The 15,619-nt window shown below is 37.6% G+C and overlaps 1 protein-coding gene across 1 annotated transcript in view; it reads right to left on the reverse strand.

The window, feature by feature from the left end:
• Positions 1-15,619, reverse strand: part of LOC121140287 — a 167,515-nt gene that overhangs the window by 88,741 nt on the left and 63,155 nt on the right. The window contains exons 15-17 of the mRNA XM_040744980.1: positions 15,134-15,227; positions 14,452-14,480; positions 14,288-14,369 (exon numbers count right to left, since the gene is read on the reverse strand). Of these exons, the coding sequence (XP_040600914.1) occupies positions 14,288-14,369; positions 14,452-14,480; positions 15,134-15,227 (205 nt within the window). The remainder of the gene's footprint in view (positions 1-14,287; positions 14,370-14,451; positions 14,481-15,133; positions 15,228-15,619) is intronic.

Raw genomic sequence — 15,619 nt, forward strand, 5'->3', positions numbered from 1 at the left:
ACCCACTGGAAAGGAACTGTAGTCACATACCCACCAGAGGAGGAAAGGGACTCCTTCTGCAACCACCCACAGGAAGAAATGATGGGAAGAGACAATACAAGAAACCACACACCAACAGCAAAAGCAATATAATATCACCAGAAACTAGAGAATCTACACCTACAAGACCTGAACAGTACATTGCAGAAGCAAATGAGAAAGACCTTAAAAACAACTTCATAAAAATGATAGAGGCCCTCAAAGAAGATATGAGAAAATCCCTTAAAGAAATGGCAGAGAAGACAAACCAAAAGATACAAAAAATTGAGGAAAAAACAATCCAAAAAATGAAGAATTGTCAGAAAAGACAAACAAAAAACTGCAACAAAGGCAAGAAAGATAGGAAAAGACAAAGCAAAAATTATAAGAAACAATTCAAAAAGTATAAGCATTAGAGAATCCCTCTCTACCAACAGCCAAAAGAACAAAGGGGTGAAATTCCACACATAATTCCACCACCAGCAACCATTCAAAATCAAAGAAGAATGAGCAATCAATGGTCATTAATATCCCTCAACATTAATGGCCTTAACTCACCCATAAAAAGACACAGGCTAGTAGAATGGATTCGAGGACAGAACCCATCCTTCTGCTGCATACAAGAAACACACCTCACCCTCAAAGACAGACATTACCTGAGAATTAAAGGTTGGGAAAACATTTTCCAATCAAATGGACCCAAGAAACAAGCAGGGGTAGCAATCCTAATATCTAACAAATTAGACTTTAAAATAAAATCAATCAAAAGAGATGAAGGAGGTCATTACATACTCATCGCAGGCGAAATCCACCAAGATGAAGTGTCTATCCTGAACATCTATGACCCAAATACAAAGGCATCCACATTCGTAAAAGAAATATTACTAAAATTTAAATCACATATAAAGTCCCACACACTAATAGTGGGATATTTCAACACACCACTCTCACCACTAGACAGGGATACCAGACAGAAACACAACAAACAAGCAAAGGATCTAATAGAAGTAATGACCCAACTGGAATTAACAGACATCTATAGAACATTTCATCCACATAAAAAAGAATATACCTTCATCTCACCACCACATGGAACCCTCTCAAAAATAGACCCATACTTGGCAACATATCAAACCTCAGCAGCTACAAAAAAATCGGAATAATTCCATGCATCTTATCAGACCACCATGCGTTAAAATTAGAACTTAACAACAACAAAAATTAGAGAAACCTTACATACTCATGGAAATTGAATGATGCACAACAGCATCATTCCTGGGTCAAAGAAAAAATAAAAAAAAGAAATTAAAGACTTCCTAGAATTCAATGAGAATGAAGACACAACATACCCAAACCTATAGGACACTTTGAAAGCAGTGCTATGGGGGAATTTCATAGCACTAAGTGCCCACATGAAGAAACTAGAGAAGAGTTACACTAGAGAATTAACAGCACAGCTGAAAGCTCTAGAATACAAAGAAGCAAACTCCCCCAGGAGGAGTAGATGCCAGGAAATAATCAAATTGAGGGCTAAAATCAATAAAGTAGAAGCTAGGAAAACAATACAAAGAAAACATTGCAACAAAGAATTGGTTCTTTAAGAAAATCAACAAGATAGACAAACCTTTGTCCAAAACTTACAAAACAGCAGAGTGTGAACATGCAAATTAACAAAATCAGAAATGAAAAGGGGGACATAACAACGGACTCTGAGGAAATTCAGAGAATCACCACGTCATACTTTGAAAACCTATACTCCACAAAATTAAAAAATTTAAAGGAAATGGACGACTTCCTGGATAGCTATCACTTGCCAAAATTAAATCAAGAACAGATAAGCAATTTAAATACAACTATAACACCTATGGAAATAGAAGCAGTCATCAAAAGTCTCCCAAACAAAAAAAGCCCAGGTCCAGATGGCCTCAATGCAGAATTCTACCAGAAATTTAAAGAACAGCTTATCCCAATTCTTCTCAAAGTATTCTACACAATAGAAGCAGAAGGGTCTTTGCCAAACTCTTTCTACGAGTCCTCAATAACCTTGATCCCCAAGCCACACAAAGATACAACTAAGAAAGCGAACTTCAGACCAATATCCCTCATGAACATTGATGCAAAAATACTCAATAAAATACTGGCAAATCAGATGCAAGAACACATTAAAATTGTCATTCACCACGATTAAGTAGGTTTCATCCCAGGGATGCAGGGATGGTTCAACATAAGAAAATCCATCAATGTAATCCATCATATAAACAAGCTAAAAAACAAAAATCACATGATCATCTCACTAGATGCTGAAAAAGCCTTTGACAAAATCCAACACCCCTTCATGATAAAGGTATAGGAGATATCTGGGATGACAGGAACATACTTAAACATAATAAAAGCTATATACAGCAAACCAACAGCCAACATCAAACTAAATGGACAGAAACTCAATGCAATTCCTCTAAAATCAGTAACAAGACAAGGCTGTCCACTCTGTCCATATCTTTTCAACATTGTACTTGAAGTTCTATCCACAGCCATATGACAATAAAAGGGAATCAAGTGGATACAATTTGGGAAGGAAGAGGTAAAACTTTCACTATTTGCAGATGATATGAGAGTTTACATAAATAACCCAAAGAACTCTACAAGGGAACTCTTACAGCTGATTAACACCTTCAGCAAAGTGGCAGGCTACAAGATCAACTCAAGAAAATCAGTAGTCCTACTATATACAGATGATAAAAGGTCTGAGAAAGAAATCAGAGAAACATCACCCTGTACAATTGCCACAAACAACATAAAATACCTTGGGGTAACTCTAACCAAACAAGTGAAAGACCTGTATTGCAATAACTTTGAATCTTTTAAGAAAGAAATTAAAGGATCCCTCAGAAAATGGAAAGATCTCCCATGCTCTTGGATAGGTAGGATCAATATAGTAAAAATGGCAATCCTGCCAAAAGCAATCTACAGATTCAATGCAATCCCCATTAAAATCCCAGAACAATTCTTCATAGACCTTGAAAGAACAATAATCAATTTTGTATCGAAAAGCCAAAGACCCAGAATAGCCAAAACAACCCTGTTCAACATGGCAACGTCCAGAGGCACACCATCCCTGACTTCAAGGTCTATTATAGAGCTATAGTCTTGAAAACATCTTGGTATTGGCACAAAAATAGACAGGTAGACCAATGCAATTGAATTGAAAACCCTGATATTAATCTACACACATATGAACAAATGGAGCTAAAAATATACAATGGAATGAAGAAAGCATTTTCAATAAACAATGCTCGCATAACTGGAGGCTGGCATGTAGATTGATCCATGTTTATCACCATGCACAAAACTTAAGTCCAAATGGATCAAAGACCTCAACATAAATCCAGCCACACTGAACATCTTAGAAGAGAAAGTGGGCAGTACCCTTGAATGAATTGGTACAGGAGACAGCTTACTGAACATAACACCAGTAGCACAGATAGTGAGATCCACAATTAACAAATGGGACCTCCTGAAATTGACAAGCTTCTGTAAGGCAAAAGACAAGGTCAGCAAATCAAAAAGCAGCCCACAGAATGGGAAAAAATATTCACTAACCCCACATCTGACAGAGGGTTGATCTCCAAAATTTACAAAGATCTCAAGAAGCAAGTCTCCAAAACACCAAAGGATCCAATTAAAAAGTGGGCTGCAGAACTAAATAGAGAGTTTTCAATAGAGGAGTCTAAAATGGCTGAGAAGCGCTTGAGAAAGTGCTCAACATCCTTAGGATCTGAGAATTTCAAATCAAAAGAACTCTGATATACCATCTCACTCCTGTCAGAATGGCTAAAATCAAAAACACCAACGACAATTTATGTTAGATAGGATGTGGTAAAAGGGGAACACTCCTCCATTGTTGGTGGGATGCCAGCTTGTTCAGCCACTTTGGAAATCAGTATGGAGATTCCTCAGAAAAATGGGAATAAACCTACCACAAGACCCAGCAACTCCACTCTTAGGCATATATCCAAAAGATGCCCATTCATACAACAAGGATTTCTGTTCCACTATGTTCATAGCAGAATTATTTGTAATGGCCAGAACTTGGGAGCAGCCTAGATGCCCCTCACCCGAAGAGTGGATAGAGAAAATGTGGTACATTTACACAATGGAGTAATATTCAGCAGAAAAAAAACATGGAATCCTGAGATTTGCAGGCAAATGGATGGCACTAGAAGAAACCATCCTGAGTGAGATAACGCAGTCACAAAAAGAGAAACATGGCATGTATTCTCTCATATATGGATTTTAGACATTGTTCTGGGGAGTGCCAGCCTACAACCCGTGGCCAGAGAGTCTGGGAAACAGAACCTTCATTCAGTTGCTGATGGAAGGAGAGGCAGACTCCCACAGCTAAGCACCAAGTTGAACTCAAGAGAGCCAGGACTGATGACCAAAGGGATTAAAACTGGGCTAGCTTAACCCCCAGATGCAGCTGACCTGACAAGGGTTAACTCTTGAATCCCAGGCTGATACCTGGAAATTCAGCATTGGGCTGATCAAGATCCCCTGAATCAGGGTGTCATTGAGGAGGCCTAGGCAATCTATGGGGCCTTTAGTAGTTGACCAGTATTTATTGCTGGCATATAAATGGACATTGGGTGCCCATCCCACAGTGAGAGATCCACTCTCACCCTGGACTCTTGGGGGAGGGTCTAGGCCCTGCCTTGGATGAAATGACAGACTGTGGACACCCCTATGGAAGAACTCACCCTCCCTGGGGAAAGGAGGGGTTATTGGGTGGGTGGTGGGAGGGTGTGGGAGGAGAGGAGGGAAAGGGAGATTGACGTGAGTTTGACATGTGACGAAACCTTGTTTCTAATTTGAATTTAAATTTAAAAATATAATTTTTCAATTAAAAAAAAAAAGACTGAACAACAGAAATCTAGCTCTCTTTTTCCGGGTTTCAAGCTTCCAGTTTGGCAGTGGGAAAACTACTTGGCTCATCTGGGTTACTTGTTTGTTTCTTGTGAGTAATTTCTACAATAAATACTTATTTTTACTTTCAGTAAGTGTGTCGTTTATCGTTGCAGCATTACCGTGAAAAGACCAAACTTAAGAAAAATACGTGTAGAAAAAGGTGAAGAAATTCACCTCAAAGGGGCAGAAAACATATTTAACAAAATCAGAGAAGAAAACTTTCCCAACGTAAGAAAGACATGCCAATGAAAATACAAGAAGCCTACAAAACACCAGACATAGTAGACCAAAGGAAATCCCCTCACCACATAATAGTAAAAAACCCCATACATACAGAATAAAGAAAGAATATTAAGAGCAGCAAAGGAAAAAGGCCAGGTAACATACAAAGGCAAAACTATCAGAATCACATCTAACTTCTCCACGGAAACTCTGAAAGCAAGAAGGTCCTGGATAGATATTCTATCAACACTAACAGACCACTGATGCCAGCACAGACTGTTATACACAGCAAAGCTTTCAATCAATATAGATGGAGAAAACAAGATATTTCATGACAAATTCAGATTTAAACAATATGTATCCACTAACCCAGCCCTACAGAAAGTTCTAGAAGGAAAACCCCAAGCCAAGGGAGTTAACTACAATCAGAAAAATATAGACAATAAATAGTACCACCTTACCAACAGCCAAAAGAAAAGAGGTGGAAATCCACATATAATTCCACCACCAACTATTTGAAAACAAACAAGAATAAGCAATCGATTTTCATTAATATCCCTCAATATTAATGGTCTTAACTTGCCCATAAAGACACACAGGCTAACAGAATGAACTTGAAGGCAGAACCCATCCTTCTGCTGCATACAACAACAAAAAAACCCTCAGCCTCCAAGACAGACATTACCTCAGTGTTAAGGGTTGGGAAAAGATTTTCCAATCAAATGCACCCAAGAAACAAGCAGGGGTAATATCTAACAAATTGGATTTTAAAATAAAATCAATCAAAAGGGATGAAGGAGGGCACTTCATACTCATCAGATGATAATTCCACCAAGATGAAGTTTCAATATTGAACATCTATGCCCAAAATACAAAGGCACCCACATTCATAAAAGAAACATTACTATAACTCAAATCACTTATAAAGCCCCACACACTTATAGTGGGAGACTTCAACACCCCACTCTCACCTTTAGAAAGGACTACCAGACAGAAACTTAACAAAGAAGCAAAGGAAGTAATAGAAGTTACAACCCAATTGGGATTAACAGACATCTATAGGGCATTACACCCAAATAAAAAAAGACAGCTAACATCAAAGTAAATGGAGAGAAACTCAACGCAATTCCTCTAAAATCAGGGACAAGGCTGTCCACTTTCTCCATATCTCTTCAATATTGTACTTGAAGTTCTACCTACAGTAATAAGACAACAAAAGGAGATCAAGGGGGATACAAATAGGAAAAGAAGTCAAGATTTCACTATTTGCAGATGATACGATAGTTTACATAAGTGACCTGAAAAACTCCACAAGGGACCTCCTAGAGCTGATAAACACCTTCAGAAAGTGGCAGGATACCAGGTTAACACAAAAAAAAATCAGTGGCCCTATTATATACAGATGATGAAGTGGCTGAGAAAGAAATCAGAGAAACATCACCCCTACAATAGGGATAAACAGCATCAAATATCTGGGGATAATGTTAACCAAGGAAGTGAAAGACCTGTATATCAAGAACTTTGAGTCTTTAAAGAAAGAAATCAAAGGGGATACCAGAAAATGGAAAGATCCCCCATGCTCTTGGATTGGTAGGATCAACATAATAAAAATGGCAATCTTGCCAAAAGCAGTCAATGCAATCCCTATCAAAATTTCAGCACAAACTTCACAGACATTGAAAGAACAATAATAAACTTTATATGGAAAAACAAAAGTCCCAGGATAGCCAAAACAACCCTATAAAATAAAGGAACTTCAGGAGGCATCAACATATCTAACTTCAAGCTCTATTATAGAGCTATAGTCCTGAAAACAGCTTGGCATTGGCACAAAAATATGCAGGTAGACCAATGGAACTCAATTGAAAACCCTGATTTTAACCCACACACCTATGAATACTTGATTTTTGACAAAGAAGCTAAAACTATACAATGGGAAAAAGAAAGCATCTTCAAAAAATTGTGATGGAATAACTGGGTACTGGTATGCAGAAGTCTGCAGATAGATCCATGTTGATCACCTTGTACAAAACTTTAGTCCAAATGGATCAAACATCTCAACATGAATCCAGCCACACTGAAACTTTTAGAAGAGAAAGTGGGACATACTCTTCAACGAGTTGGTACAGGAGACCACTTCCTAAACATAACACCAGTGGCACAGACACTGAGATCGACAATTAACAAATGGGTACTCCTGAAACTAAAAAGCTTCTGTAAGGAAAAGGACACAGTCATAAAGAAAAAAAAGGCAGTCCACAGAATGGGAAAACATATTCACTAACCCCGCATCTGACAGAGGGCTGATCTCCAAAATTTACAAAGAACTCAAGAAGCAGGTCTCTAATACACCAAAGGATCCAATTAAAAGGTGGGGTACAGAACTAAACAGATAATTCTCAATAGAGGAGGCTAAAATGGCCAAGAGACACTTAAGAAAGTGCTCAACATCCTTAGTCATCAGGGAAATGCAAATCAAAACAACTTTTGAGATACCATCTTACTCCTGTCAGAATGGCTAAAGTCAAAAACACAGAAGACAATTTATGCTGGAGAGAATGTGGAGAGATGGGAACACTCCTCCACTGCTGGTGGAAGTGCCAACTCATACACTTTGGAAATCAGTATGGAGATTCCTCAGGAAAATGGGAATCAATCTACCAGAAGACCCAGCAATTCCACTCTTAGGCATATATCCAAAAGAGGCAAATTCATACAACAAGGGCATCTGCTCCACTATGTTCATGGCAGCATTATCTGTAATAGCCAGAACTTGGAAGCAACCTAGATGCCCCTCAACTGAAGAGTGGATAGAGAAAATGTGGTAAATTTACACAATGGAATATTACTCAGCAAAAAAAAAAAAAACAAATCAAAAACAATGGAATCTTGAAATTCGCAGGTAACTGGATGGCACTGGAAGAAATCATCCTGAGTGAGGTAACCCAGTCACAAAAAGACATACATGGTATGTGCTCACTCATATATGGATTTTAGACATGGATCAGGAGAATGCCAGTCTGCACTTCCCCTGACAGAAAGTTTGGGAAACAAGAAAGAACCTAAGAAATATGCATGGTACCCCAGAGAATAGGAATGAGGCAAGATCTTCTGAACAGATGGGGAACACAGCGAGGGGCAGGTGGGGGGAGTGGGAGCTGGGAAGAAGAGAGTGGGAGAAGAGGAATAGAAAGTAGGTCATGGAGGAACAGGAATGTTGAGTGGGGGTTTAGAATAGGGGGAAGAGCAAATCATACGTTAGAAGACAGATCAGGCAACAGTGTGACCTCTAGTGATCTAAAGGGATGACACCAATTGGCAAGTTAAGTAACAGTGGAGAGACCACCTCAAATGCCCATTCCTGATAATGAACTTAATGTCCATAACCATCCTGGAGCCTTCATCCAGTGACTGATGGAAGCAGAGGCAAACACCCACAGTTAAACACTGAACTGAACCCAAGGAACCCAGTGACAGAGAGAGAGGAGCGGTGAGAAATTTGGCAAAGAATGGGCTCGCAAAACCAGCAGAGACAGCTGATCTGAACAGGGGAGGGCTCTTGGACCCCAGACTGACAGCTGGGAGGCCAGCATGGGACTGATCCAGACCCCCCAATGTGAGAGTCAGTGGTGAAGGCTGGGCAACCTATGGGGCCCTGAGCAGTGGATCAGTGTTTATCCCTGGCATAGAAAAAGACATCGTTTGTCCATGGACTCTTAGGGGTCTGGACCCTGCCCTGAGTGAAATGACAGACTCTAGATATCTCCTATGTGGAAGGAAATGGTGATAGGGTGGGAGGCTGGGGGGGATAGTAGGAGGGTGCAGGAGAAGGAGAGGGAGAGGGAACTGGGATTGACATGTAAAACAAGCTATTTAAAATGAAAATAATAATAGTAATAATAATAATAATAATAATAATAAAAGAATATTCCTTCTCACCACCACATGGAACCTTCTCAAAAATGCATCACACACTTGGCAACATATCAAATCTCAACAGGTACAAAAAGATTGGAATAACTTCATGCACCTTATCAGACCACCATGCGTTAAAATTAGAATTCAACAAAACACAAATTGCAGAAACACTACAAACTCATGGAAGTTGAAAAATGTACAATTGCACCATTCCTGTATCAAAGAAGAAAAAAAAAAGAAATTAAAGACTTCCTAGAATTCAGTGACACTGAGGAGGTCACAACATATTCAAATTTATGGGACACTTTGAGAGCAGTGCTACGAGGGACGTTCATAGCACTAAGTGCTCACATGAATAAGTAGGAGAATAGTTACACTAGAGAATTAACAGCACAACTGAAAGCTCTAAAACACAAAGAAGCAAATTCACCCAAGAATATTAGACGCCAGAAAATAATCAAATGAGTGCTGAAATCAATAAAGCAGAAACTAGGAAATCAATACAAAAAAATCAATGTAACAAAGAGTTGGTTCTTTGAGAAAATCAACAAGATAGACAAACCTTTATCCAAATTTACCAATCAACAGTGTGAACATGCAAATTAACATCAGAAACAAAAGGGGAACACAGCAACGGACATTGAGGAAATACAGAGAATCATCAGGTCATACTTTGAAAACCTGTACTCTACACAATTTGAAAATCTAAAGGAAATAGACAATTTTCTAGATAGATATCACTTGCCAAAATTAAACCAAGAACAGATAAGCAATTTAAATACACCTATAACCCCCAAGGAAATAGAAGAAGTCATCAAAAGTCTCCCAACCAAAAAAAGCCCAGGACCAGATGGCCTCAGTGTAGAATTCTCCCAGAAATTCAAAGAACAGATTATATCAATTCTTCTAAAAATATTCCACACAATAGAAGTAGAAGGGTATTTGCCAAACTCTTTCAATAACCTTGATATCCAAGCCACACAAATACACAACTAAGAAAGAGAACTTTAGACCAATATCCCTCATGAAATTAATGCAAAAATATTCAGTAAAATAATGGTAAAGCAAGCCCAAGAACACATCAAAAGTTATCCACCATGATCAAGTAGGCTTCATCCCAGAGATGGAGGAATGATTCAACATATGAAAATCCATCAATGTAATCCACCATATAAACAAGCTGAAAAAAAAATGCATGATCATCTCATTAGATACTGAAAGAGCCTTGTACAAAATCCAAAACCTCTTCATTATAAAGGTTTTGGAGAGAACAGGGATACAAGGAACATTCCTAAACATAATAAAGGCAATATATAGCAAGTCAACAGCCAACATCAAATTAAATGGAGAGACACTCCAAGTTATTCCACTAAAATCAGGGATAAGACAAGGCTGTCCACTCTCTCCATATCTGTTCAATATAGTACTCAGGTTCTAGCTAGAACAATAAGACAGTAAAAGGAGATCAAGACAATACAAATTTGAAAGGAAGTCAACTATTATTTTTTGCAGATGTTATGATAGTATAAATAAGTCACCCCCAAAACTCTTCTAGGAAACTCCTATGGATGATAAACACCTTCAGTTATATGGGAGGACAAAAGGTTAACTAAAAAAATAGTAGCATTCTTATATACAAATTATAAACAGGTTGAAAAAGAAATCAGGGAAAGAACATCTTTCACAATCTACAAATAAAATATCTTGGATAACTCTAACCAAGCAAGTGAAAGACCTATAAGACAAGATACTCAAGTCTTTAAAGAAAGGAATTAGAGAAGGTGTCAGAAGATGGGAAGATCTTCCCTGCTCATTGATAGATAGGATTAACATTGCAAAAGCGGCTATCTTACCAAAAAACAATCTACAGATTCAACGAAGTCCCCACTAAAATTCCATCGAAATATAGGCCTGGAAAAAGCTCAACTTCATATGATAAACAACAAAAAGAGGATAGTTAAAACAATCCTGTCTAGGAAAAGCACATGAGTATGTATCATCATCTCTGATATCAATTGCTACTTCAGAGGTACAGTAATTAAAAATATCATGGTACTGGCATAAAAACAGACTGGTGGATCAATGGAATCCAATCAAGACCAAGATTTAAAACCACATGCCTATGAATACTTGATTTTTGACAAATAAAATTAAAGTATACCATAGAAAAAAAGAAAGCATTTTGAATAAATGGTGCTGGCATAACTGAATGTCAGCATGTAGAAGAATGCTAATAAATCCATGCATATGTCCCTGAACAAAATTCAGATCAAAGTGGATCGAAGACCTCAATATTAAATCAGGCAAATAAGCCTTATAGAAGAAAAAGTGAAAAATAGTCTTGCATGCATTGGCACACTATAAAAGTTCCTTAACAGAACACCAATAGCACAGACACTATGAATGACAATGAATAAATATTAATTCATGAAACAGAAAAGCTTCTGTAAGGCAACGGATATTGTCAATAGGACGAAATGGCATCCTACAGAGTGGGAAAATATCTTTTCTAACCCCACATCTGACAGAGGGATGATATCCAAAATACGTAAAGAACTCAAAAAATTAGACATAAAAACAACCAAATAATTCAATTAAAAAGTGAGATTGGTATGTAAAACAAGATTGTTTTTAATTTAAATTAAAAGGGAAGTAGATGATAGATAGATAGATAGATAGATAGATAGATAGATAGATAGATGATAGATATATTATGGGGTACAGATCTAAACAGAGAATTCTCAACAGAAGAATCTCAAATGCTTGAGATTCACCTGAAGAAAATGTTCAGCATCCTGAGACATTAGGTAAATGCAAATCAACAACCATGAGATTCCTTCTTAAGAGTGTCAGAATGTCTAAGATAAAAACAAACAAACAAAAAAGCCCACAAATAACAGCTTATGCTGGAGAGGATGTGGAGCAAGATGAATGTATATCCATAACTGGTCATCTCCTGTGACCAGTTGGGACTTCCAATGGAGGAACTGGGATATTGACCAAAGCACACAAACTTTGACCTACAATCTGTTCTGCCTAGGGAAAGATCCAGGTGGAGGTGGGGCAATCAGGGTAACAAGGAGATTGTGTGAGTGGCAAACTAACGACTGGTCTAGCTTCTGACCATGAGAATAAGCCCACCCCTGACACTGCCCAGTGCTAGGACCCAAAGGTCAGACAGTCCAGAGACCTAGGATAGAACCAAACACCATTAGGGAAAAAATGTCAATGCAATGATGCTTAGCAATATTCTGCTATATTCGTAGATTGGTGACTACCCCAATTGTTAGTACAGGGCCTTCATCAAATAACTGATAGAAACAGATGCAGAGACCCACAGTCAAGCATTAGGCTGAGCTTGCAGAATCCTACTAAAGAGAGGGAGGAAGGATTGTACAAGCCAGAGGGAGTCAAGGATATCACAAGGGATCCTACAGAAACAACTAACCTGGGTTCATAGGAAGGAGCTCACAGTCTGAGTCAACAACCATAAAGCCTACATGGGACGAGTCAGTTGTGTAGCTTGGTTTACTTGTGGGACTTCTACACTTGGAGTAGGGGCTGTCCCTAATGCTTTGTCTGGCTTATGGGAACCTATTCCTCATACTAGGTTTGGCTTGCCCAGTCTTAATAAAGTTGGGGGAGTTTAGTCCTATCTCAACTTGATAAGCCATGCTTTGTTGATTTATATGGAAGTCCTGCCCCTTTCTGAACAGAAACAGAGGAACGGCTTTTCTGGGGGTGGAAATGGGAGGTAATGGAATAAGAGGGGAGAAAAGAGGGAAAACTGTCGTTGGGATGTAAAGGAAATGAATAAATATAACTATCTAAAATAAATAAAATACAAAGAAAAGAAAACAAGTGACATGTGTAGAATGCAAGTTTATCCACAGAATGGTTTAGTGTTTGGGGTTTCTTCAGCAATTTAATTCTATTTTTGTATCTTGGATTCACTTCTTTGTGTTATTCATCTCATTGCTTTGGTTATCTTGGAGTAGACTCCTATATTCTAATATTTGTATTCTCCATGAGTTCTTTAAACATCTTTAAAATATTTCTTTTTAATTCTTTTGGAGTCCTTTCAATCCATTTTTATTCAGTCCCCTTTAGTGGCATAGTGAATTTGGGAAGAGACATGCTATCTTGGATTTTCATTCTGTGTCTATTTCTATGCTGGTCTCAAGCATGTGGAATAAGTTTGGTGATTCAGTTTTTTAAGTTAACAACCAATATCTGATTTGACTTAGGAACTACTCCACAAGAGGAAATCTGTACCTAAAACTGCTATTCTCATAGATCAGCACCTTATTCAGCTATCATCAGAGAAGTGTGTGAATGAGTGGATTTCTGATTCTTGTGCCTTTTTTTGGGCTCCTTTTCTTTTGTCAATTTGCCTTGTTCATCTTTGATGTGATGTTTTTTGTTTTATCTTATTATATTTTATTTTGTTCTGTTTGGCTGTTAACTCTGAGAAGCTTGCTCTTTTCTCTTAAATGGATGCAGATGGGTGGGAGGTTGGGAGGAACTGCAAGGAGTAGATGGAGGGAAAACTGTAGGCAGGATATATTATATGAAAAAATATATAAAAATTTCATAAAATGGGGAGAAGAAAAGTCACAAGTGGTGATGTTTTTAGTGTTCTTTGGAGTAAAATCTAGTAATGTTGAGGTATTCCTTCCTCTTTGTGAGCAGTAATTATGGCTGGAAGGTCTGTCTTAATTCTCCTTCTGAGGGTCAGTTAATGTCCTGTGTCAGCTATGGCATTCTGACTATGTTTTAATTTTACACAGTGAGTTGTGGGACCCTCTACGCAACTGTGGAAATACCCAGTGTCAAATCTAGCCCCTAGTCCATACACACACACACACACACACACACACACACACACACACACACACAAAGAGACACATGCACACAGATACACACACAAACATACAAGATATACATATACAAATCTTGAAGATGCTGGGAGAATTTCCCCTATACTTGTGAGTTTAAAATGGAGTTAAGTTCAGTCATAACTAAATCTATTCACATGGTTCAGCAACCTATGTTGAATCAGAAGAGGCATGTGTAATTTACCAAGCCACCATGCACCTGGTACAGCATGCAAAATTGTATTAAAATAGTTGCTAAACAGAAAAAATAGTATTACACTATTTACCTGGTAGGAATTCGTGTTCATGCTTTACTGTTGATACTTCAGATGAAACAAAAGCTTTACTTCCAATGGGAGACTGGTTGTTCTTTAAAAATAATATTTAATCAGTCTTCTATGTGTCACGCTTTTCAAAATTAATAATCAACAATGAAATATCAAACTTTTACCTTATATTCTGGATCTATCCTAGGAAAAACTGAAAAGGAGACATAGATAAATTACATGTTAATATCCATAATTTTGAAACTTCTACCTGCCATTCTAATTTTGACTTGCGACAATACCTAGGAAGAAACAACACTATACAGGTCATTAAATTGTGGCAAACATGTCGGCACAGATGTTCATGACTATCTACTTTAAATGTAAAAGAAGCTCTGCTAAGACCGAGTTTTGTAGTCTTCTCTGCCTTTCTAGAACTGATGAGGACAAGAAAAATTGTACTTTCCTTCCACCTCTCAGACATGTTTTCATTCTGCTAGCTCATGGTCTATTTCTCCTACTTTCCAGCTACTTTTATACATTGCAATCTATGAACCTACCCATGATCCTGCCTTCAAACCACTCTACTCATCATTTTCATTTTAATTTCTCAACTTCCTTCCAAACTGTGTTTTTTGAAGCTCCTCGGGTAAGGGATAATTTACATTGCACTTAAAATTCACCTCTCATCTTGACACCTTATTTAAAATATTAAAATTTTATAAGATACATCATCTATCACAAACCAATAAATTCATTTTCTTGAAGTATTTTTGATTATATTAATAATATATATTTCTAACATAAAATATTTGAGGCTTTTTAAATAAAATCTTGATTTATTTACTTATTAACTATAATACTAACCTTTCTCTCCTACAATTAGATGGTTTGTGGATCTTGAGTTTACTCCAACTGAGAAATGAGGAACATACTTTGACTGAAGACACATAATGGAATTCTGGTAAAATCAAAATCCATAGTGAGCTTAATTAATATTAATAATCACTTTCCCCTATAATAAATGACTTTTAAGAATATTTTAAAAACACTTTGTAGAGATGAATGGATCATGGGGAGCCCCACACAAGTGGATTCACTACATCTCAGTTCCTGCATCTAAAACTCAGGAAAATCGCAGAAAAGTGCAAAAAGTTTTTAAGAGCCAGAGTAGCAGAAAATCCTCTGGTAAGTGGTCTCTATTAGAATTGACTACATAAACAGGACTGTATTGGCAATAGCAATAGACATGCTAATATGAAGCATGGAGTTTAACTGAGTCCTATTGCCAAGAAAAAACTATAAGCAACTAAAAGCCTAATTAGACATGCACAGGGATGAAACCCTTATTGA

Source organism: Mesocricetus auratus, unplaced genomic scaffold (assembly GCF_017639785.1).
Source record: "Mesocricetus auratus isolate SY011 unplaced genomic scaffold, BCM_Maur_2.0 Super-Scaffold_100004, whole genome shotgun sequence".
Taxonomy (NCBI): Eukaryota; Metazoa; Chordata; class Mammalia; order Rodentia; family Cricetidae; genus Mesocricetus; species Mesocricetus auratus.